General features: G+C 44.2%; 2 protein-coding genes and 1 pseudogene across 2 annotated transcripts in view; all 3 read right to left on the bottom strand.

Moving 5' to 3' along the window:
* Positions 1-182, bottom strand: part of LOC132287701 (large ribosomal subunit protein uL2cz/uL2cy-like) — a 540-nt gene extending 358 nt beyond the window's left edge. The window contains exon 1 of the mRNA XM_059789799.1: positions 1-182. This exon is cut by the window's left edge and continues 358 nt beyond it. Within this exon, the coding sequence (XP_059645782.1) occupies positions 1-123 (123 nt within the window). The 5' untranslated portion in view covers positions 124-182.
* A 2,249-nt stretch (positions 183-2,431) lies between these two features.
* Positions 2,432-3,565, bottom strand: LOC132287709 (probable DNA-directed RNA polymerase). The gene has a single exon (XM_059789802.1). The coding sequence runs from the start codon at positions 3,563-3,565 to the stop codon at positions 2,432-2,434; it is 1,134 nt and encodes a 377-aa protein (XP_059645785.1).
* A 2,857-nt stretch (positions 3,566-6,422) lies between these two features.
* On the bottom strand, positions 6,423-8,447 carry LOC132287708 (ATP synthase subunit alpha, chloroplastic-like; annotated as a pseudogene).
* Positions 8,448-23,139: the final 14,692 nt, after the last annotated feature.

Below are 23,139 nucleotides of genomic sequence, written 5' to 3'. Positions count from 1 at the left end.
TTTTAATGTGGCCGATTTCCCCTCTTTTGCAATCAGTTTCGCTACAGCACCCGCTGCTCTAGCTAATTGTCCACCCTTTCCAAGTGTGATTTCTATGTTATGTATGGCCGTGCCTAAGGGCATATCGGTTGAAGTAGATTCTTCTTTTTGATCAATCAAATTTCTTTCAAATTCATTCAAATTTCATGTACTGATTCTTGAATACCTACTATGGTAGAATAGTCGTGCTCAAAGTCAACTTTCTCGCTTTGGCAAGCAATAAGCACTTTCGGCTGAGTAGTGATAAGGGTACAATACAAGTTCCTTTAGCCCACTTCTTAAACAGAAACTACGAACAACCAAAATAGCACAATGAGGCTTATTGAAGAGGGGTTGTTGGGATAAAATCTGCTAATTGGTCCTTTTCCGTAGTAATGGGAGTTCGGGCAGTGTAATAGTCTTCATGATGTGCCCTAACCTCTGAAAGTAAACCCCTTGTTCCCTTAGCCCAGCACCAAATTCTTTGACTGTTTGCTATCAATCCTTCTACAAGAGGAGATCAGATCAAATTACCATCAGGTGAAAAGGGGCACCTACCACTTCTTTTTGTTATTTCCCTCTTCGAAGACCCAAAGAAACCCGCTTCAGTGACCCTTGCCTTTCTACCCTTCAGCAAGAGTATCTGTTAACTAACTTCAAGGTGCAAAACCAACCTTTTAGTTTAGTAGAGATCGGTCTTCTTCTTTTCCTCAAGCAACCTTCTATCTTCTTTCGCTAAGTCCCCGGAATCAAACAAATATTAGTAGGCCATGTTCTTTAGTCACAAACCGCAGGAAATCAAGATTTTTAACGGATTACCTATTGATCATCAAAGAATAGGTTTTGCTCTAAAGCAACCCGGTCAAAGAAGCGAAGTTCTTTATGAAATAGTGCTTCAAACAGCCGATTGGAGCTTAGATAGGAAAACACCCGAAAGATGTCTTGAAAGTGGCTTAAAGGTCACGATCATAGCCATTGAGGAGGTTTTCGTTGGATGTCTCGTATCAATTGTGTCCCTGTGGTGAACTGAACAAGTCTTTTAGTATATAGTCTAGCTCCGCCCCCCCTTGCATCCCTTGACCCCTCTTCCCTCCTCCATCCCTTAATCCCTCGTCCCCTTTACCCTCTCTCCTAAATCCTCCCTTAAACCCTCCTTTAGTACCTTACTCCCCTTTCCCCTCTTCCCTTAAACCCTGCCCCCCAGCCGCTCAAAAGAGATGGACAATCTCTTTTTCGCTAGCCCATCACCCTTTAACCCTGCTTTCCCTTGACCCGGCCGGCCGGACAAGAACAAGAACACTTCTTCCGGACTGGAAGCTTCAACCCAGAAACGCATCTTTCTCTTTATTAAGCAATTCTTACTTAAATCAGAGAAGAACGGAACAAAACAATTCCTAACAAAAGGGGGGGAAGCCGGTTCTCCTAAATGATCATCACTTCATCCGCGAAGAATTCCTATTTGAGTCGTAGCTCAACGTCTCGTCTTGCTCGCTTTGGTTCTGCTGCGAGAGTAGAAAAGTTCGACTCAATCTCATATACGACATTCTTTGTATCGATTGACTCCTATTTTGTGATTTGCTGTGTGTGCTTCATCTACGCAATGACTTTCCTTGTGCGTGGAGATACGTTGCAGAATATTCAGAGGAGAGTGAGGAAGTCCGTTTTGATCATTTTTGACGTAAAAGAGAGGTTGCTGTTCTTCCCTAGACCATTAATAAAAAAGAAGCAAGAAAGAGGTTTACGTTAGCCTTAGATCCCTAAAGGAAGTGTGACTCTTTTGTACAATAGATATGGATGGTGAAATAGGTCTTCAACAACCGATACAGGAACAAGCCCAGAAAGAGCAGAGTGAACCTGACCGCGGGGAGGGAGTCCTTTATTAGAGCTCCATTGTGGATGAACGGGGGAGGTTGCCTTATAGGAGGCCGATGGAGTCAAGAGGGGAGCCAGGACTTGGGTAAATACACTGGAGAAAAAAGAACCCTATCATAGAATAATAGGAGACCAGGCACAAGAGAGTTCTTATCACACAAGAGTTCAACTCATGTTTTCCGAAGAACCCTAATCTCCGACCAGGCTGGATAGAGCTTCGCTCAATACCCCTTACCTACAGTCCAGATATCAGGTATTCAAAATTGATTCTATATAAGTCACGATTATATATCGTTCAGAAATGCACGCTATACTTATACTTACAGGTCTGACTACTCCTTAGAAGGGATATATAATCATCCCTAGAAGACCGACGAGCATCTACGTCCTCACTTGTGAATTTAAACACAGTGTTACATATTCAAAGTAAGAAGTCACAGTTTCATCGATCTTTTTCTCCCATTTTTTCTTATCTTTAGGAGATATTTTCTTAACCAGATCTCTGAAGATATTTCTTATATAGTCCTCATGAAGAGGTGAATCAATCGTCCCGCAATGTAGGAAGACTATTCCTAGCAATATTCTCTATAAGAAAGTCATTTATGATTTTAAATGGGTGCCCCATCTCAAGAAACACATTACTATAAATATTAGGAATCTCAGCTGCGAATTCTGGTGTTGTTAGAAAATTGTCATGAACAGTGTAGATTGGTGCTTTCATTAGCTGTATTTGTTCCACTACCTTCATGGCAATATAGGCATCTTTTTGATGAATAAAGTTCACGCATGTAGCCACTTGAGTCTTCCTAGAGTCCCTATCCACCGTAGGCACAGTTAGGCTAACCCGATTTCTTTTTTTGGTGATCCTATTGTATACCCAAATCTCTGCGGTAGAGCTTTTCCTATAATCTTGCACAGTTGTGAGGATGGGCGTACTATAGAGCACTGGTAAATTGGAGACGGAACACCACCATCCAATGAGGTTAAGTAGCTTCATGAGATTAACTATGTCAGGATACTTTTCGTACCAAAATTCCTTGCACAGCTTTGCTATGTGATAGGATTCTATATTAGTAAGCTCATAAAACTGTTTTATATCTGAAGCCATGGTTGTCAAGGTCTTCCCATAAATTAAAGGCATATAGAGCAGTTTGACTATTTTTCTAGTGAGCTTAGATTCTATGAATCCATATTGATTGCGATTCAACTGCGGTTTCAAGAAGACCAGAAGCTCGTCTTTCAAAGACGCATAGATGTCCTGTATTTTCCCATCTGGAGAGGGAAGAATATTCGTGCGTATCCCTAATTCCTTGTTAAGAAGTAGGTAACTCATGATCTGGTAAGCACCAGCACTCGCATCCTTAGTAACAGGAACACAATGAAGAGCGATATCTCTTTCATTAGCCAGAACCTTACCTAAGAATTGGAAAGGATCACTCGCTTGTTTAGCTAAGAGAATGAGGCTCTTGTCTGAAACCATCTTGTCTTGACAGTAATCTCTATACCAACAATAAGCTTGTTCAATGGTCTGAAATTTCTTAAACTTGAAGGCTGCCGCAGCTTCTAATGTAATTCTAAGATCAGGACTTTGTTCCTCTTTATTTTTCTTCGAAGCAGTCCAATCATGAAATGGAATATACAGCTTGCCTCGTCTTTCCCATACACTTGGTTCCATGGGCAAGGGGCTACTTTCTTAGTCAAGTACCTTAGTCTATTGGCCACCAAATACAACCGATTTTCTTTCTTCTTTTTGCTTTAAGCTACAGTTCAGAACTGATCTTAACCTCAAACAGCTGGGTTAGGCTTTGCCCCTTATCCTGTTGGCCCAGCGGCGAACATCTCAGAGTTTGTTGAAGCTTGTGTTGAGGCTGGGTAATACCTCTCTGTAATCTTTTCAATGTCGGTCTTGGAGCTTCTTTTGTTGTAAGCTAAGCTCCACCACCTTATCCCTCTTCTCTGGATTCGCAGAAGTGTCCTAAGCGGTTGACCTATTGATAAGAATCCGTTTTTGAATAAACAATTCAACAAAGAAACGATTCATACTCCTTTCCAACAAGTTCTCCAATGTAGGTGGTTTTCTAGTCTCTATAGAATGATCACTTTAGACTACGAGATCAGGTAACCCCCGAGTTCTACTTCTTTCCGAGTTCCCTTTTGTAGTAGTCGCGTCTGGTGGTATCGTATATGGGATGAGAGGTCGTTCAAGAGCGACTTCTTCCCTTCACTTCTGAAGTTCAGCCTTCAAAAGAAAGCTTTCCTTGCCGTAGCTGTACTTAGCCTTATCAGAGCTGACCTTAAAGCACATCGTGCACCTCCTCTGACAACCGATGAGAAGCAAAGGAGCTGGCTATGAAGGAAGACAGAAGTCAGCCTGCCCAATCTATCTTAGAACTCCCAGACATGTACAAACAAGCAAGCCCACCCATTAGTAGAGTGAGTTATGAGGCTCTCACTCGGAATCTGGTCAACCGGTCACGTAAGCAAAGCCTACCCAGTCGACGAGCTATCAGCTCACCATACAAGCAAGAAGATGTAGCGATCAAGCAAGTAAGGCAGCTAGTTTGAACATTTTCTCTGACCCTCTCCTTAAGGAAAATAGGGTCGACTACTTTTGCAGCTATATGAGAATGAAGTTTTGCTGTTTTCAGATTGTCTTAAGATAGATCTGATTCTCAGAAAGTTGCGCAAGGAGATCTTCCTGACGAACGAGGTTTAAAGCAAGCCCACCTAACCAGTACGCTTTGATAGCTCAAGTCAGAGATAAAGGTCGCAGATATAAGTACCCCGAAATGCCCCGAGGCGGCGTTAGGGCGCGGAAGTGACTCACTCTAACTAGATAAGACTCCCTCCCGAACTACCTAAAGAACCCACCTAATCTTTGATCCTCTCTTCTCTAAAGCCAGTCATCATCGCACGCCTCTTCTGTAGTTGAACAGCTAGCGCGGGAAGTCGGGCACAAGCCACCGCTGTACCTCCAGAACAAGACCTCCTAACCGCTCGGTCAAGAGGAAAGGTTTTAACGAGGCGCCTTACCAAAGAAACAAGCGAAAAAGAGCGGAGTTGAGATGAGAAAAGTCGCAAAGGATAACGAGTGGAGGAGAGTTGATGAAAAGAGGGGTTAGGTTGGGATGCGATTGCGAGCGTTGACTTACATCTTGGCAGACAGGGAAACTTGCTTCTACACCTAATGGATCAAAAGAGACAGGCTCATTAGGAGTCGCATCTAAAATACGAAAGAACACAGACCTCTTTCTATATTGTACCCGTCACCCTATGGCACTAGAGGCATCATTGTCAGCTTACCGCTTCCTCCCGGTCAGATGGATCAAGAGGGAAAGGCAGACCTATACCTAGATTGCGGTTAGACTGTGGTCGTAACATTGATGAGAAGTCCCCCCGGCTGGAAGACTGTGATGAATGAACAGAGGTTGTTCCGGATTGAACTCTTGGAAACTTGCACGTAGAAGGTCGGATCGGAGTTGATGGCTACGCAGCTTGGCTGACTTCCCCGGCCAGATGAAGATGAAAAGCGGAAGAACCAGTTACGTACTGCGTTTGCTCTGGATGGAACGGCACTCTTGGAAGCGAAGACAACTTGCTTGAGCAAAACCGATTCTTTCATCATCTAAAGGGAATCTTACAAAAGATTGATTGACTGCGGTTTGTGCCCTTGTTAGCTTAGCGAACGATTACAAAATGCAATACATCCGGACAATAAGGGTTCGACTTTGAGAGGTTCGGTCAGAGAACCCCAAAAGGAAGGGACGGGTTGTGAGGTCCCAGTACAAGACCAAGGAAAGGAATGCTCTCGCGCAGCGCCACGATAGAAGGGATTCAAAATCTTCCACAGAAAGGATGAATAGCTGAGTCGAGGGAAGAGACCGACCTAGGGGAGGGGTGTAGTGAACGAAGCTGAAACCTGCTATCGGAATGGTTCCTTAGCATGGGAAGGAGTGGCCAGAAGGAGCAAAGTCGGGCTCAGATCCAATTGAAAAAGTGATGCCGGATATCGCTGTCAAAGTGGGGAACTCTATTCAAGCTAGGGAATAACAAGCAATTCACTTCAGAGACCTATACTAAGGCTTTCAAACCTATTCTTTGATCCGCCAGAGGGAATGGACCAAAAATCTTGATTTCCTTTTTATAAGAGCATGGATATTTCGATGGATTGGTCTATGAACAAAGCTGAACACTGACTGTTAGAAGGAAGATGAAGGATGACTAATGCTTCTAATGGGAGAACCATAAAGCGAAACTCCACGCTAGCTCGTTACTGAGTTTGATCTTGACTGATCCTTGAGGCATTAGGAAGCGAAGGAGAGGCCCGATACGAACATTGAATGAATCCTTGCTTGAGGCTCTGCCAACTAGCTCAAGGAAAGGACTATATCTGAAGCTTTACCAACCCCGAGACCCCCCTTTTCCGATCATCTTATAGTTCTCACTCCAAATTGGTAAAAGTGTGTAACGTGGCCATGTTTCCACAGTGGATGTGGATGGGGATACAAACAAGACGGATCTTTTGACACTCAAGCTAGCAGAACAGAATACCAACATACCTGCCAAAACAAAGCAACGAGCTATGGGCCATCCAAGAGGTGGGCCACCAATCCCACAGTCTGGACTGATGAGTTGGTTGGGCCTGTATAGGGTCTATGGTGCCAATACCACCATATATAATACGTAGACATCATCAAAGTCCTCGTTGTCATTTCTCTTTCTTTTTACTAAACTCAAAATATGTGTTGATCCGTTAATCATGCACCCCTCATGAACCAACCACCAGCCAATCATGCTATCCTTACCTTCCAACCAACCCCTTCGATTCCGCTTCTGCAGCAGCATATAATCTCGGACCCTTGATGCCAGCAGCTCAATCTGTTTTGCAGTATGGACAGCGCAAGAATCCGCGGGGCAGCGGTGCTGATTCTTATTTTTCTCGTGACGTCGTCTCTGGGCGGCGCTCCAGACGTTCATAAAAAGAAAAGGCTTGTTCCGCCGTCTGGCCCCAGTCGGCGCCATAATGCTGCAGTCAATGGGCTTGTTCTGTCTGGCCCGACTCGGCTCTCTAATGCTCCAGCAGTAAATGGAGAAAAAAGGCTTGTTCCGTCGGGCCCGAATCCTCTCCACAACTAGTGTCTACAGGGTCCTTGAAAGTAGATTGTAATAGTGCTTCACCCAGTCATATTTGTCCTGGTTGTCAACTGGGGAAGCACACCAAACTACCATTTTCTCTACGCAATAAAAGAGCTTACCATTTTCCTTTTTTTTATTATTAATTATTAAGAATGATGAATTTCTTTATGCTTGTTCCTGAAGTAGAAAGCGCTCCATCTGTTCCTGAATAGCTTCTTTCAAAAGGGCTTCTGCTTCCTCGGTGAATGTCTTGGTAGAAGATATGATTTCTTGGAACTGAGGTTTATTCGTTTTTAAGTAAGTACGTAACTCAACGAGAAATTTCCTTACCTGTCCAATTTCTAATGAATCAAGATAACCATTCGTTCCGGTATAAATAGTCATCATTATCTGTTCTTCCACCGCGAGAGGGGCTGATTGGGATTGTTTAAGCAATTCACGTAATCGTTGACCTCTTGCCAATTGATTCTGAGTAGCTTTATCGAAATCAGAAGCGAATTGTGCAAAGGCTTCTAATTCTGCGAATTGCGCCAGTTCCAATTTTGATTTGCCAGCTACTTGTTTCATGGCTTTAATTTGAGCTGCAGATCCTACTCTGGAAACGGAAATACCCACATTAATAGCAGGTCTGATTCCAGCATTGAATAAATCGGCGGATAAGAATATTTGTCCATCTGTAATGGAAATTACATTAGTAGGAATATAAGCCGAAACATCTCCCGATTGGGTCTCAACTATTGGTAAAGCGGTCATACTTCCTTCACCTAAACGAGAACTTGATTTAGCGGCTCTTTCCAAAAGGCGTGAATGCAAATAAAAAACATCTCCTGGATAAGCTTCGCGACCAGGGGGTCTTCGTAATAGAAGAGACATTTGGCGAGTTGCTTGTGCTTGTTTGGAGAGATCATCATAAATGATTGAAGTGTGTCGTTCACGGTACATAAAATATTCAGCCAGAGCTGCACCTGTATAAGGAGCGAGGTATTGTAATGTAGCAGGGGAATCCGCCGTTTCGGCTACCACAATAGTGTATTCCATCACCCCCCTTTCCTGGAAAGTAGTAACTACCTGAGCCACAGAAGATGCCTTTTGACCAATAGCTACATAAACACATATTACATTTTGTCCTTGTTGATTGAGAATCATATCTGTGGCTACTGCTGTTTTACCGGTCTGTCCCCAATAATGAATTCTCGCTGACCACGTCCTATAGGGATCATCGAATCAATAGCGATAAGACCTGTTTGAAGAGGCTCATTTATGGAACGTCTCGAAAGAATACCTGGAGCGGGCGATTCAATTAACCGAGATTCAGAAGCTGAAATTTCACCTCTATCATCAATAGGTTTAGCCAAGGCATTTATAACACGACCAAAATAAGCCTCACTAACTGGTATCTGAGCAATTCTTCCTGTTGTTTTTCAATGCGGAAACCAGCCATAGAATTTCTGTTTGATTGCAGGTTGTTCGAGAATAGGGTGACGTGACTTGGATCTGGAATGAAAGGATATTCCCTGACTTATGAGGCAGATTCCCCAACATTCCATAGCGATTAGCAAATGACTCAGATTCCCCTTGAAGTTGAGGCAGATGAAGGGTTGACGGATGGGTAACCTGAACCATGAATGCTGGAGTGGAATGCTTACTAAGGGGTTAGGCAATCTCCGATTGATATCCTTTCGTAGGACGCTTTAAATCAGGAAAAACAGCAGATTGAGTCATAGATAGGTCAAACCCTGTGATAGGGAGAAAAAAAAAGTAGCTGAAAGCTACATCCAATGGCCATAGCAGCATTGTTTTATTGATGGGGTTGACCTTCTTGTCCGGTAGTTCGATCAGTCTCATCGTCGGGAGGAAGGGAAAGCTTTCCTAACTTGCCCCATTGCACCAGATATATCGGCAAGAATGAGATCTAAACTTTCAAGGAATCCCCCTTTCGGTATGACTCAAAGTACACCATATACGTCAGCTGGTGGCGGTTTTGACCTCGTTCAGCTCACTCAAAGAGACCCCATATATTCCATTATTATGAGAATTCTCTTAATCACACCATTCAACCGAAAAGGAATTTCTTGGACACCACGCTCAGAAATGGATCATTTATTGCAAGAAGCTAGCGAAAGGGATCATGGTTTGGCAGAAGAAAGCTAATTAGCTCAGCTAAATGTAGATTCTAGGGAAGGATGCTTTTTTAGCTCTTCCTCGATCAAACTAGTCAGAAGAAACGGAACACAAACAAACCAAATCGAACAATGGAAGACGAGATTCATGCTCTTTCATCACCTCCAAGAAACTAAGTGAACAGAGGCTTTCTCAGGCTCATTTCAGTCATTCATTCTCATTCTGTCTATATAGGGAAATACTCAAAGGAGTTGGATATTATGATAAGAGAGAAAAGGCTTCAAGCTTTTCATGCCGAGGTGTAATCCCTGCTCTGAGTCAACACTCTGGCTTCTATGAACCGAACCTATCAAAGGCCTGCTTGTCTGGATGTATGAGAGTGTCCTGGGATTTCTTTTCTTTCCTTATGGGATGTGTAAATCCTTAGAGTCATCACTGCTTGGAGTTGACTCTCGCTTTTTTAACTGTAGCCCTTCCTCTATCTTGAGTGTACGGCCGTTTAAGTAATCTCCTAATTATATGGCTTTTTTCTTTGTTTTTTGCTATGTGTAAGCCCTTTTCCTATTGTGAGGTAGTACCCTCTGTAAGGGGTTGCCCTATTTAGGAGTCAGTCTGCTGTTTTTCCTGATTTCAAGCGTCCATAGAATAGAATCTGATTTTCTCCTGGGTTGACTCAAGTTCTCAGATTTGAGGAAAGTTCCGCTATTAAGGGTCTTCAAACTCTTCTTCCCTTCCTCGCTTTTACGTAGCACTCTGGCAGGTATGTTTAGATTAGGGACATCCCTTTCAAAAGTTTCAGTAGAGAAAGCCGTTCCTACGTATCTAAAGGAAGTGTTCCATTTCTTCGAAAGAGGCTCAAATAGGAAACCGAGACCCTAGATTGCGGTTAGACGTCGTAGCATTGAGAGTCCCCCCTCCCTATATTGATTGCTCTGGACGGCTGTTCAGCCAGAGGTTGTTCTGGTTCTATTCGAAATGGGGGTGCTTGTAAATAGATTAACAACAATTGGAACTGATCTCTTTTTTTGAACTGAGGAGAAGAACAGCGGATCTCGCACATCCTCCTAGTTGTCAGTCTTATTCAGTGATGAGACCTTTTACGAAGGTCAAATAGCAGTTGATTTGGACGTCAATTATGCGTTGTTTTTCGCTCTACGCGCTTACTTCAAATCTCAGATCCAAATGAGTTGCGGACTTCGGATGAGTTGGAAATCACTCGTTTCTCTTTAATAGAAAAGATCGATTGTAGATCCCCTCCCCATTTCAAGGGTTCGACTTCAAGCATTATTCCTAGCTTGCTCGGCGGAAGGCCACCTTCCGACCCGGAGACGGGCTTGAAAGAGTTCTTCTTGACTATCTTGTATAAACTCTTTCCTACTCGGTCTGGGATATTACCAACAGTTTGCTCATGAGAGTTTGATGATCAAGAAAAAGAAAGAGGTTAAGGGTAAGGGCGACGTGCCAGATCCACTAGCAGAAGTGGAAGCAAGGAGTTTGACACTTCCTACCCGATTCTGTGAAAAGCAATTCTAGTTTCAGAATGGAATTCAAGATCCTTTACCCCAGAGGTCACGAATCACATGGGTCATCCGTTCCAAGCTTCACACATTCCATACTCACATATTCCTGCTTTCTCGTTTGCGCACGAAATAGCTCTTCCCTTCCTGGATCCAGGAGAGAATGAAGCCCCAGGCTCCAAGATGGAAGTTTGACCAAGCAAGCCCGTGCTCAATGGCTTGTCTCCTTTGAATTGAAAGGTTTCCAGTTGAATCCAAGAAAGAAATAGCATAATAAGCAAAAAGCAAGCAATTGATTCTAGAAAGAATCCACGCGATACGACCTAGCTACCTTAGAGCGAACCAAGAGATTCGATAGTTTGTTTCAGCGAAAAACTCCTCATTGTTTGTGACTTCGCAGCTACTTCACAGCGATTTCTTTCAGTGAAAGCTCTGAATTCTAGGAGGGAACCTTCAACCAGATTAACAAAAGAATATCAACTGCTTGAGATTCATGGGTATGAGAGGAGAGAGTGTACGAGTCAGATGATCCGATCAAGTTCATGGTCTCAGAAGTGGATGTAGCGACATGTACTGTGGATGCAGCAGATTCCCCGATCCATTGAGAGACGAAGCTACCACTTGAACACCAACCGAATCTGCTCTTTGGAACTGATCTTCATTAGGAAAAGCTTGTTCATGGGTGAAGTTCTGATGGACTGATTTCCGAAATCTCCACTATTGAGGAGCAGCGGAGGGCTATGCGGCTTTGCTTTATAAAGTCTGATTACTTGCTTGAGCCTTCTATGCAGACCTAGCTCGCAGGGGAACTTTTGAGGTTAGTGGTGCGTACGCTAGGAGCTTTCTTCGTTGAGGAACTACTTCAATAGGGATGCCGCTTTTCCAGGTTCTGTCACTAAATTCTCGTTATACCTTCTTTTTCAGACTCGATGGCCACTTAAAGAAATCCAAACAAAAGTTCCCTAGAACTGTTTGTTCTGTTAGGTTCTTAGTAGCTAAATCTCCCGGTCATGGGGATTGATGAAACTTCGCGTGTTAGTGAGTGGTACCGCTCCGCTTGATCTGATGAACTGACTTAATGGCGGGACGGAGGTTCGGGACGAACGAGGGGGACAGAAGCAGAGGAGACTTCGCCGTGGAGCAAGAGCTGCTTATTCGACCTTCTTCACTTCCTAGAAAAAGAGAGAGATATCGAACTTTGCCTCGAGCAGTCCTATGAATGAAGTACTGTACTGGGTTACCGACCTTTTAGCACTTCCTCTAATAGATCCAAAAAGTGTTTACCCGCCCCTTTACCCCCGGATTGGATCAATTCCTTTCTCGGACTATCTTCTTCTTGCTTCGGAGCTACAGCCTGCCTCTTCGTTTGAGAAGTGCCCCAATGGGAGACGAAATCTAGTAGCAACTAGGGAGAAAATGACTTGAAACTCTTGCTCGGAACTAAACTCGAACTAAACGCGTATATAATATAATGCTCTCATCCGCCTTCTACGGCAACTCCATCTTATCAAGGAAGGTAAAAGCAAGTTGTCTTCGCTCACGTTTCCAAGAGTGGGGTTCCAATAGGCCTTGCCTTCGAAGCGGAATTCTCAAGCTGATCCTACCCAGGATATCTCTTCTATAGACAGACATCTCTTTTTCTCAATTCATTGGTCCGGGTGTCAGAATGGAAAGAAAGCTTAGCCCGAGCTGCTTAAGAAACGAACCCTTCCCCCGTTGCCTGAATCCTTGGTGAACTTTAGGTATATAAATAAGGTAAAGTCAGGGTCGACACCCCTTTCTCACTCATATGACGATCAGAAAATGGAAGTTTTTCTAAAAACAGCGTAATTTGGGCTTCACAATGGGTCTTTGACTCCACCGCACCGATCAAGGAGGTGCTTGGGGGGCTGTTTTTACACTGTGAAGTCGTTTTTCGCTACTAGGAGTCTCTTCAAACAGCATTTGTTCGATCTCATCTATATGAGAAATGAGTCAAATACGACTTGGCTACAAGATCAGCTAGTTGAAAGCTTCTTGAGTCGATCTCTTCTTCCTTGTTTGTAGTTGGCTTTGAGGTACCGTGACAGGTATGAGGTTCGGTGCCAGTCTCAAACAGAGCAATCAGTCTTTCGCTTCCGTTCAGATAAAACATCATCAGTTCTGTGGGCTATAGCTGTCAAATCTAAGAAATGGGGGCTTCGACCTCTGCCCTTGACTTGTTAGGTGACTGACTCCTATGTGAACGAATTCTTGCCCCAGATTTTCTTATTAATACAGATTCGATAGCGCCTTGGAAGGGAGGGGCCCAAACAACCACTCCACTGTTGGATCAACTCGGACGTAGATGGACGTGGTTTAGGAGTTGGTAAAGCCGATACGCTACCTGCCTCAGGAGTCGCTGCCTCGGGTCTTCTTTATCTAGTTACGAGTTGTTCAGAGAGAGAGACTGCCTTGGGGAGAGCGAAGGAAGGAAGTGAGTTTGGAGACGCAGCAGACCCCTTGTGGGATTTAGTACTGGAAGTGGGAACCAGCTCTGGAGGATTTACCGGGGTTAGAAGATGTCCTACGCCGAAAGTTTTCCAATTAGTCGGGCGGAAAATAAAGAAAGAAAGCCGCGTACCTTACAGGGTTTGAGCTCGAAAGAACCTCGCTTAGAGGAAGGGTAAGAAAATGATCGACTAACCAGATCCCTCTACTTCAACAACAAGAAAGCAGCCATCATCAAGCCTTATTCCATAGCGTAGAAGTCAGATAAATTCAAGGTTTTATCATAATAAGAGATGCACCTCCCTTCGTACCGGTGCACCAGGTTATACCACGGATGGGACCAATCCTACTGAAAATGGGAGTTTGATCCTGCCTCATAAGGAACGCTAGCTAGATGCTTAACACATGCAAGTCGAACCTTTTTCTCTCTTCGGTGAGTCACTCAGTAAATATGTCTTCGGCTTTCAAGCAATGTTTCACTCACTCTCTTCCCATCCACTCAATCTGCGCTCCGTCAATCAAGATCCCCCGGAGGACCGAGCTCCCTTGTCGCTTCCATCATTGCTCACAACAGTCAGCGAATTTCCAGCATTCCTTTCGGGGTCGCTTAGAGGGGCGGACCCGTACCGTTCCTACTTCAATAGATCTGAGGCTTACTCGCTTGACGTATAAGCGGTCTTCTTTCCCACAGACAGGCCGGGTACAGAACATGACCCCTCCCGGAATCATAGGTTCCTTTGCCAATCCTTGGACTCATAGGGCCCTTCCCGCCCCAAAAAGTCAATCTCATCGGAGTTTCCGGGCTTTCGTCGATCGAATTGGGATCCTAAACTCTTTCTCTAAACTCGTAGATAATGATCTCGCGGTTTGCTTTGCAGTGTCCCCCTCTTTATCCTACCTATCGTACCAATCCTATCATCCACTATCTCAATCAAACAGTGCTGAAATGACCTTTTCCTGTCGCGTGAAGCAACGTTCTACCCCTATGTAAGGGTTTGCACCAAAGAGTACTCAAGATTCGGTTTTCCAAGCACGAAAACGCCCATTGAATCGATATCAATCTCCTATTCACCTGCTAAAGAAAGAACAGGAACAAGTCGTGCTAACTCCCAATCCAGCTAATCACCAACGGAAGAGAAATCCGCTAGTTCTAACGGATATTGCTGTGAAATGGAAGCGCTTCTAACAGCAAATCTTCCCCATCAATAAAATTCGTACGCTATGCCCATTTATTTGAGCTTTAGCGCCTGCTAGACCCACTTGTTGAAGAATTCCCTATCACACTTTCATCGGTTGTTTTAAGCCATATTTCATTACGAGCTTCCCATCTTGCCTAGGTAAGTAGGATCATCCTTTTGCTGAACTCAGGAATGGATTGCGAAGAGAATGGATCTCATAGAGAATGCGGTTTCTCTCATATGCCTGGTCTAGGGAGGGGGCAACACCCCCACTTTACACAAAAGAAAGACAAGAAAAAGTAGGACACTCAGAGGAAGATGAACTTGAAAGCAGACAGACACGGCAGTGAGTGACTGAATTAGGTACACCCTTAGACCCGGGAATGTCAAAAGAACTCCTCAAAATGAGACGATTCCACCTGCAGGGGGTATCAGATGTTGAAGTCTCAGTGGCTGCAGAGCAACCCCATTTAGAGGGAGAGCCTGGTGGCGTTGTCCTACCCAACTCCTAAAGCGGAGGGTGCTGGTTTGAAACCCTTTGATGCTATGCTAGGAATGGAAGAACCATAAAGAAGATTTGCTTTTTCAGTGCATTCTTCGTGCTTCCTGCTTAGAGCTGGTCGACTAGAGCAGAGCAGGGCTACTAGGATTGGCTTTAGAACAGCGAGCGGATCGGTTGACTATTTCCTTATTTAGGTAAGGCGTGTCGGATAGAGGGAGTAGACGGTGAGTCTACAAAGTAGGAGAAAGAGGCTTTCCCAATTCATTCGTGCCTTTCTGACTTGCCTACAATGTCAGTCCTAAAGTGTGTACTTGGGCAAGCAAATGGTAGACGACCAAGCTTCTCATGCTAATCCCATTCACAAGTGGGAAAATCAAACCTAATTAGCAAATCCAAAGCCAGCCGCTAATAAGAGCTTGCACCAACTGCTACGCTTGCAGCTTTCGATCGATGACCTCAGCGAACGTAGCCATTCCAAAAAGTCATGAACAATTCCCCGGCATAGACAGCCTTATTAAAGGGAAAACCTGTACTCCTACTCCTAATCCCCCACATAATGGGCAGGGTCAAATTCCAAGACGTGATTATATACAGCATTTTATCCTTTGAAAGATGGGATCGCTAACTGGGCCCTTGCATCAGTAAATGTTAGCTCTGCTGCTACCTAATTCGAGGAACTTGCAGAAAGCCCATTCACTAATAGGCCGGTCTCAGAAACATCTGATTATCCAAGTTGTGATCGGACAGAAGGTCCCGCTACTGACACTTGAAAAGAGGGAATTCTCACATCTGCTGGGCACTTCTGCAACAATCAAAACAAGAACCTATGCACCTATCTCGGCCGTAGAGATGGAATCTTCTAGGCAGGTATATACCCCCCTTCCCTGCCTTGAGGTGGGACTGTGAGCAGCAGTTCCTAAAAGCGGGAACTATGTTCTTTTCCCAGCTGCATGGTGATTGGTAAGGTTGGCAAAGTCAATATAATCACTTAACAAGCTGGTTGGCTTGAGTCTGTGTACATGTGACTCTTCACTGTCATCTTGGAAGGACAGGAATTGGACAACTTGTACCGAACCTCTGAACCGGCACCCTTATACGAGCCTTCCACCCCATTCAACGGGAGAATTCACTATTCCAGTTTGCTAGAAATCCTTCAACAAGAGGAGATGTTAACAAACTGAAGGTGAAAAGCAAAACCAACAATTAGGAGAGCTAGTTTCGTGTCAAATCACACATCTTCAATCCTAATCTGAACTCGAAGAAAGTCTAACAGCAAGAGAGTTGGTCTGGTATCCAGTGGAAGTCGAACATTCGTGTCACCTCCCTCTCCCTCGAAACCAAGCTGCTCAAACTTATGCTATCTAGCCCTTAGTTATTCACAGCCTAGCCAGCCCGATCAAGCAAAGGAACCTTAAATTCGATTTGAGCACCCTGTTGCTGTTGCGTGTCTAACCTCCGCCCTCACTTTCACTTTCTATTTAGAGTCCGCCTCTGGGGGGCAACTCCTTCTTTCTTTAGTTGCTGAACAAGGATAGGGACCGGGCAAACAAAAGAAGATATTAGGAATTTCATACATGGAATGACTATAGAAAAGCAGTTCTTGTTGAAAGTTCGAACTGAGGAGAGTGATGCAAACCTATCCAATACTCTGCGGATCGGAGTTGGTTTAGGAGTGGACTCTGGAACAAGGGCTATGGTACGAAGGGACTGGCGGTGGTCCGAAAAGAAGGCACGAGAAGGGGCATAGAAGCGCTTTACCTTTTGTGTTCTCATATCCGTTGGATTCTCCCTTGGATTGAAGATGGTGAAGAAAACACTCTATGCCTAGCTACGCACACAAAGAGTAAACAACTGACTCACTCATATTATGGTAAGAGAGATCGGGGTTAGCGTACCTTACCTTAGATTGACATCATGCACTTCCTCTTCTTTTGGGCTTCTTCACAATGTTCAACACGGCTGTGTTAAGCATCTAGCTAGCGTGAATTATGAGCCAGCATTCAGCCTAAGCCTTCAACCATCAAGACCATCAACCAGGCTTCTCACTCATCGGTTCACATGTCAGAAGTTCCCAACTTGAAGCACAAGGATGGAATGAGTGATCTGGACAGGTCGAGTGAGAGGGAGCAACAAAGGAATGGTTGGCTTGGGAAGCGGAAGAACGAGTTTGGTATGTCTTTCCCTAAGCGTCCTAAGCTTTCCGAACGTGCTATATTCTTGAATGGAGTTCAGTCTCTTTCAGTGATTGTTAGTAAGCGTCTAATTCTATAATAGAGTCATCGCTTCGGTCAATCTCTTAATAGGTAGGTTCTTCACTCTTTGATTTCCTTATATAGAATCTCTTTTGATTAGGAATTCTCTACTCTTGTAAAGCTGTTCAAAAATGGATGGATGTAGTCGCAGGTATCGAAAAAAGGAGAAAGAAGATGCCAGGTTCGTGCAATCAAGGGATGTTGGAACCATCTGTTCGAGCGAATTCATTCTTTGATTCTTTTCTTAGTTCATTTGCTTCCATCTTTTTTATCCTTGGGGCTGGAATTCAATTAAGAAACTGGTGGACCTGTAGGTACCTATGTGTCTAAAGGTATCTCTGTTTCTAAAAGCACTCTGAATTGGTATACCTGGACTCCTCATCTCTAGTACTTGCAGTAGTAACGGTAGGAAAGCCAAGCTTCCCTGCGCTTGGTGTTTTCTCGACCATCTCACCCTCGTGCGCAGGAATGTGAATCATCTGACTCATCAAGGTTACAAGACCAAGAAATGGTTGTTTGCGACGGACTTCCCTTCTTTCTAAGCTCTTTAGGACCACAATCTTTCATATTGACAGGGGTGAGTATCTGCAGCAAAAAAGTCGAGAATAGAGGGCGAAGACCTATTTTTAAGACAAATTGACGCTCTCTTTCCTGAACTTGGATGATTTTGAGATCCGTCCTAGGAATGAGAAGGAAGTTTTGTCAACAGGTCTCCTGCTGCTTATTTCTGATTCAAGTCCTACCACTGAAAGAAAGTCAGAAGATAAAGGATGCGAACGGAATAGCACGACAACGCGCATCTCTTATGAGAATACATTGCCGCTAAGAACGAGAAATCCACTGAATTTAGATCCCACCTCCTATGAAGAGGCTACGCTCCAAAGCGAGAAGTGGAGATGATAACATAGTAGCCTCGTGAGAAATGAAAGATGTAAGGCGAACCTGAACTCACTGGTCAGTCTGATCCCGGTTCTCAGCGATAAGAGAACGACAGCTTTAGTTCAGTGATAAGACGTTCGGACGGAGCCGGGTTCAGCTCTCGAAGTGCATATTTGCCAGGGTATATAAGCCCTTTTTCTTGTGATCCTGAAGATGAATGATATTGAATCTGATATGACGAGGATGATATTGAAAATGAACTATATAGAAAACATTCACCACCCCCGTCAGTTGTCTTTCAATGCTCTTTGCCTCGCCTTCCCCACCTGCTGACGCCCACCAACAAGTGGTACTTCCACTTCTTCTTGCCCAACTACTTTCCACTGGCTCCTTAGAAGTCGCACAACGGCCCCCTTAGCTCCGTAACTTCTTTGCTGGAAGGCTTGCTTGCCTGATACCAATAGTGTGAAAATTTGTGAAGATTTTCCCATATCAATAAGTGGGGTATCAAAGCGCTTCCTTTATGACTGACTTTATTGTATTGCAGTACACAGATCAAATGAACCAAAAACTTTGAGGACCGGTGAGTTGTACCACACTCGCTTTGACGTTCATGTGCCAATCTCTACTTCCCTTCAGAAGTGAAGCGTAAACATACCTTGCTTGGACCCGAGGGGGTGGGTGGACTTCGCTGGTCAAGCACTTCGTGACAGGTGGCTAGTATGCGCTATTCCAAAAGAAAATCCACATGCAATTCGTGAGTTCTTCGTTTGCAGGTAGATGTGACTTGGGTGCCTACCTTAGTGATTTCGTGACAGCTTTGTGCTCCCGTTGATGTCATTCAGCGTGGTGGTGCTAAAATCACCTTTTCCGTATGTGAGTCAGTGAAGATTCTGCTTTTTCGATTGATCCCTTATCCTAGACACTCGAACCAAAGAAAGAACCCAGCTAGTTCCGTAGGGTGATCTTGATTGAAGGAGTTGACCTGTTGCTTCCTTACTAAAAACTAAACCAGGCACATCGTGAAGCTTTCTTCCTCAGCAGCACCGATTCTTCTTTTATGTGAGAATTGTCTTATATAGATAGACTTCTTGTTTATGAGTTGCACCTGTCTTGGCCGTCAAGTCAGAATGGATTTCCACATGCTATAATGAAAGAAAGAGCCGGGCCACTTTTTGCTGGTTAGTAAAAGGAAGACAGAGAGAGACCTGCAGAGTCTTATTAATTACAAGGAAACCCCTGCAGAGTCACTTTCTCATGTGAGCCCTCCTCGGATCTATTGGGGAGCTTCCCTTTACGCGGGAAGGAAAAAGAAGCTGGAAGATGAGGGAACAATGGAAATAACTTAGAGCCTCACCCAGTTTGGAAGCCAAGCCTGTCCTTGAGGAGAGATTCTTGATTTCCTTTTAGGTCTGTATGACCGGATTGAGGACTGAAAACCGATGACCCTACCTTGAAGACCCTCTTAATGGTCAGTTTGACATACAAGTTGAATCAGTAAAGGTGGTTCGAGTTGGAAATACTCCGAGGTGGAATTCATAATCAGATTGATGCGGAGTGAACAGACGTTCTCTCGAAGTCAGAGATTCATTCATTGTGGGGTTACTGGGGAGAGGTATCACAAACTTGGATCCTGAGGCTATGCTATATGCTTGACGTCTTCTGAAAATGATGATCAAACTGATCATCAAAAAGCTGGTAACCCTGGTGATCAATATGTTGCTGAAACTCTTGCTCAAACTGGTGATCCACTGGTTTATCAGAAGGAAAAACAAAACAAGGAACAGGGGGGGGACCTCTGGTCTGGTCTCAAGGCATCAATACAGGTAAGAACCCCAGAGAGCGGGCTACCCATCTGCGATGAGATCCGCTGAGAGACTACAGAGGGAGGACTTTCTATTCACCAGTGGAAGTTGAAACGCTCTCTTTTTGTTTGGACAGTCCAATGGCCAATGCTTCCGTCTGCTGTTCAAGAAGCTAGTAAGAGTCATGCTATTACCTAGCAAAGAAATTCATTCGTCGTTACTAAATAAGGGACAATCCTCAAAATAGGTAAAACTTCTTGTTTGTTATGAATCCGACCCCAATACCTAGAGAAAAGGCAAGACAGCTTATGGATTCAGGATGCACCCTGTGGTTAGAGAGATATTTCAAGTGTGAAGTGCTTTTGATCGCTTTAAATTCATTCATTCCTTTCAATAGCATTCGAGACTGCTCCTAGAATCAAACCAGACGAATGAACCTAGCTCTAGACTTGATCCTTTTTTGAAGCATTTACATCCCCAACTTATGAAAACTGTTGACACGTGGAAGTGGAGACAGGGGAAGCCTTATAATAAAAGGAGTTGGATCCAATTGAATTGTAAATCAGTTCGCGAGCAAGGGGCATGCCGAATCCCCTAAATGGAAAGTTTCTAAGCAACGTGTAGGCCCCATAATTTTCCAGTCAACCACCTTCCTGTCGAAGAATCAATTTAGTGACTCTGGGCACTTTCGTCGTTCAAAAAGCCAAGGACTCGATGATGCTTGAACAGAGGCCGAAGACGATGCTTCGTCCGAGAGTGCTTCGTAAATGGAACCCCCTCAACACAACGGAATCAAAATCTCTTCGAATTTAGCAGCCACGTCAGCTGTAAGTCACCAGTCTGGCAACATCGGAAGACACATCAGAAAGCCTTTCGCTCACCCTCTTTCTTAATGACTCTTGGGAGTAGGATCTGTTGACTAGAGGAGCTCAGAGAAAGTAGCTCGCGTAGCTGTGCCAGGTGATCCCTTTACCTGATTAGCAAAGCAGAGAAGTCAGTTCACCCATTGCCCGTGAGACAGATGGAGCTTCAGGGGACTGGTCTGGTAGGTCTACTATGTCTATGTCAACAATTAAGGGGTAGTCACCAACCATGGAACGAAAAAGTAATTCTACTGCCCGTTCTAAAAGGAAAATCCACTATTTCAAGTCTTGAAAGCTCAAATTGCTCTGCCACCCTTCCTATTTATTATGTTATGTGAGAGAAAGCTCTCTCGGCGTGAAACCGCCGTATATCCTATTGAAGTTGAAAATCAAGGCCAATCCATCAAACAAGATGGAAAACCTTGCTCATCCTAATATGCACGCGTTTCTATTGCCTAAGAAGAGGGAGCCGGAGGCGCTTCCTTAAAAGATGGCTTTGACCAAACCCAATGTCACCGAACCTATGGCTTGACAGCTGCTAGACAACTTCTCTAGCGTAGGTAACCACAAGGTTATGAGCCTGGCTTGCTATTAACGGATAGCTTGGAGTTAGCTGCTATGCCCTTATCAAAGTGACTCTCTCGTTCAGTTACGCAATAAGGAGGGAGGAGGCTACTCAGCGAGAAGCTCTGTTAATGGTTCCTTCAGAAAGATTGAATTATTTCAACAAGCGGAAATCAGAAATTTCATGGCAGTTCTTTGCCTTCAACCACTAGTCTTTGCGTGTGAATCTTGTTGTTTCTTTATCCGTAGGTCCCTGTACACATTCATTCACTAATAAGCCTTTTCATTCCCTTGTTGATCGTTGTAAGCCATCAGTCACATAGTTCAAGGAGTCATGGTTCAGCTTGCTTCCTCATCATCTGCTATTCAAAGCTTGTTCATGGGTTTGTTTCAGTTGATCTTTACTTAAGAGAATTCTCAACATCTTTTCTCTTTCGAGTACCTAGGTGAGTTTTCCAATCTCCGTTCCAAAGAGAAGATGAAGAATGAATGAAGCCTTGGGGAGAGTAGGGCTGTGGCTCGGAGTTGGTTTCGGAGTGGACGGTGGAACACCACGGTTATGGTACGAAGGGAAAACGGCCGATTGACCATTTGATACCTATAAAGATCCCTCACTGCACACACTCAATATTTTGATTTCCTCTTCGCTTATGAGCTTGCTTTCATCAATTCCTTAGAAAACTTGCCCATATCCTCCACGAGGAGAGTTCTCAGCAGCAGATTCTTCCTATTAACCGGAATTGTCACACTTAAAGTCTCTTCCTTTTCAAAGGTCCTGCCCCTTACATTAGCTCTTTCGTCTAGTATTCCTCCTATGCCGACAAGTCCGAGTCAGAGAAAGTTCTCGGTCAAACCTTCTTATTCCCTGAAATGAAAAGAAGCACCTGCTCTTGACTGATCGGTGACTAGTTGTGCCTCACAGGCTACGTTCACTAATAAGGAGTAGCGACCCCAGGAGAAGATAGCAATTCTATGGACGTGTAGAAAGGGTGCTATTCTATTATATGAACAAGGAATCACACTGAAAACAACCGATTGAACCAGAGTAGCAGTTAACAAAGAACCTGAAGGTGAAAAGTCAAACCGAGTCTAGCGAGGTAAGATCAAAGTGTAACAGCAGATAGGTCTCGGTCTGCCTTTCCGGTTTCCTATTTGACCCTCTTTCTACTATGAAACCAAGGATTCTCCGTATTCAAATGCTTCTAGTGTTGAAGATTTCGCTATTGTTGCAAGGGAGAGAGCACTTGTGAGGACTTCACGGAAGTAGCATTCTTCTTTATTGAATCAAATAGTCATCTTCGGCCAGTAATAGCCGTCTGACAGAAGACACTAAGCAATAAAAAAATAGTGAAGCTACTCGGAAGAAGAAGCCTACCTAGAAATAGAAAGCTCGGAGACCTTGTATCATCTGTGACAAGTTTGATTTGAGGAAGTTCCCAGAGGAGTCATCCCCGGTTGGAGAAAGGCGTAACCATATTAATGAAGTCTATAGAGGAAGAATCTCTCAGGTCCCTCTCTCTCGTCTCCGACACGATCTGATTCCTAGCTTGCTGGTTCGCTTACTATAGGGACATCTGCCAAGTAAGAGTGGCAAGGTAGCAGTCTACGTCGTATCCCCACCTTTGAGGGATCTGGCTCCCCTCTTTCTGAATCAAAACTTTCTACTAAAACGGAAACATTCCCTCATTACTCGAGCTCTTACCCTTTTCTTCCTCAGAAAAGTGATCCTTACACGCCAGAACTTGACTCTGTGGTTGAGAAAATAGAGGTCCGGGGATGTAGTCGCTTGGCTTCATATTCATAAGCCAAGGGGGCTCTGTTCGGTCTGAACTTCTTAAGCGGAAGGGATTTTGGATGGATTAAACCCTGTTCGTGGAGTAGCCTTCGGTAGGGGGAAGTCGCTTGCCTCCATATTTATATAACTCTCTGCTCTGGTTATCCATTTTCTAGGTCGATTGCGAAG

The sequence above is a fragment of the Cornus florida genome, unplaced genomic scaffold (assembly GCF_030987335.1).
Source record: "Cornus florida cultivar Cherokee Brave unplaced genomic scaffold, ASM3098733v1 CherokeeBrave_3.0.0_Hap2_scaffold_100, whole genome shotgun sequence".
NCBI classification, from domain to species: domain Eukaryota; kingdom Viridiplantae; phylum Streptophyta; class Magnoliopsida; order Cornales; family Cornaceae; genus Cornus; species Cornus florida.
This window is presented reverse-complemented; position numbering and strand designations above follow the sequence as displayed.

Coding starts and splice junctions, on each gene's coding strand:
- LOC132287709 (XM_059789802.1), bottom strand. CDS start 3,565: ATGGAACCAAGTGTATGGGAAAGACGAGGCAAGCTGTATATTCCATTT.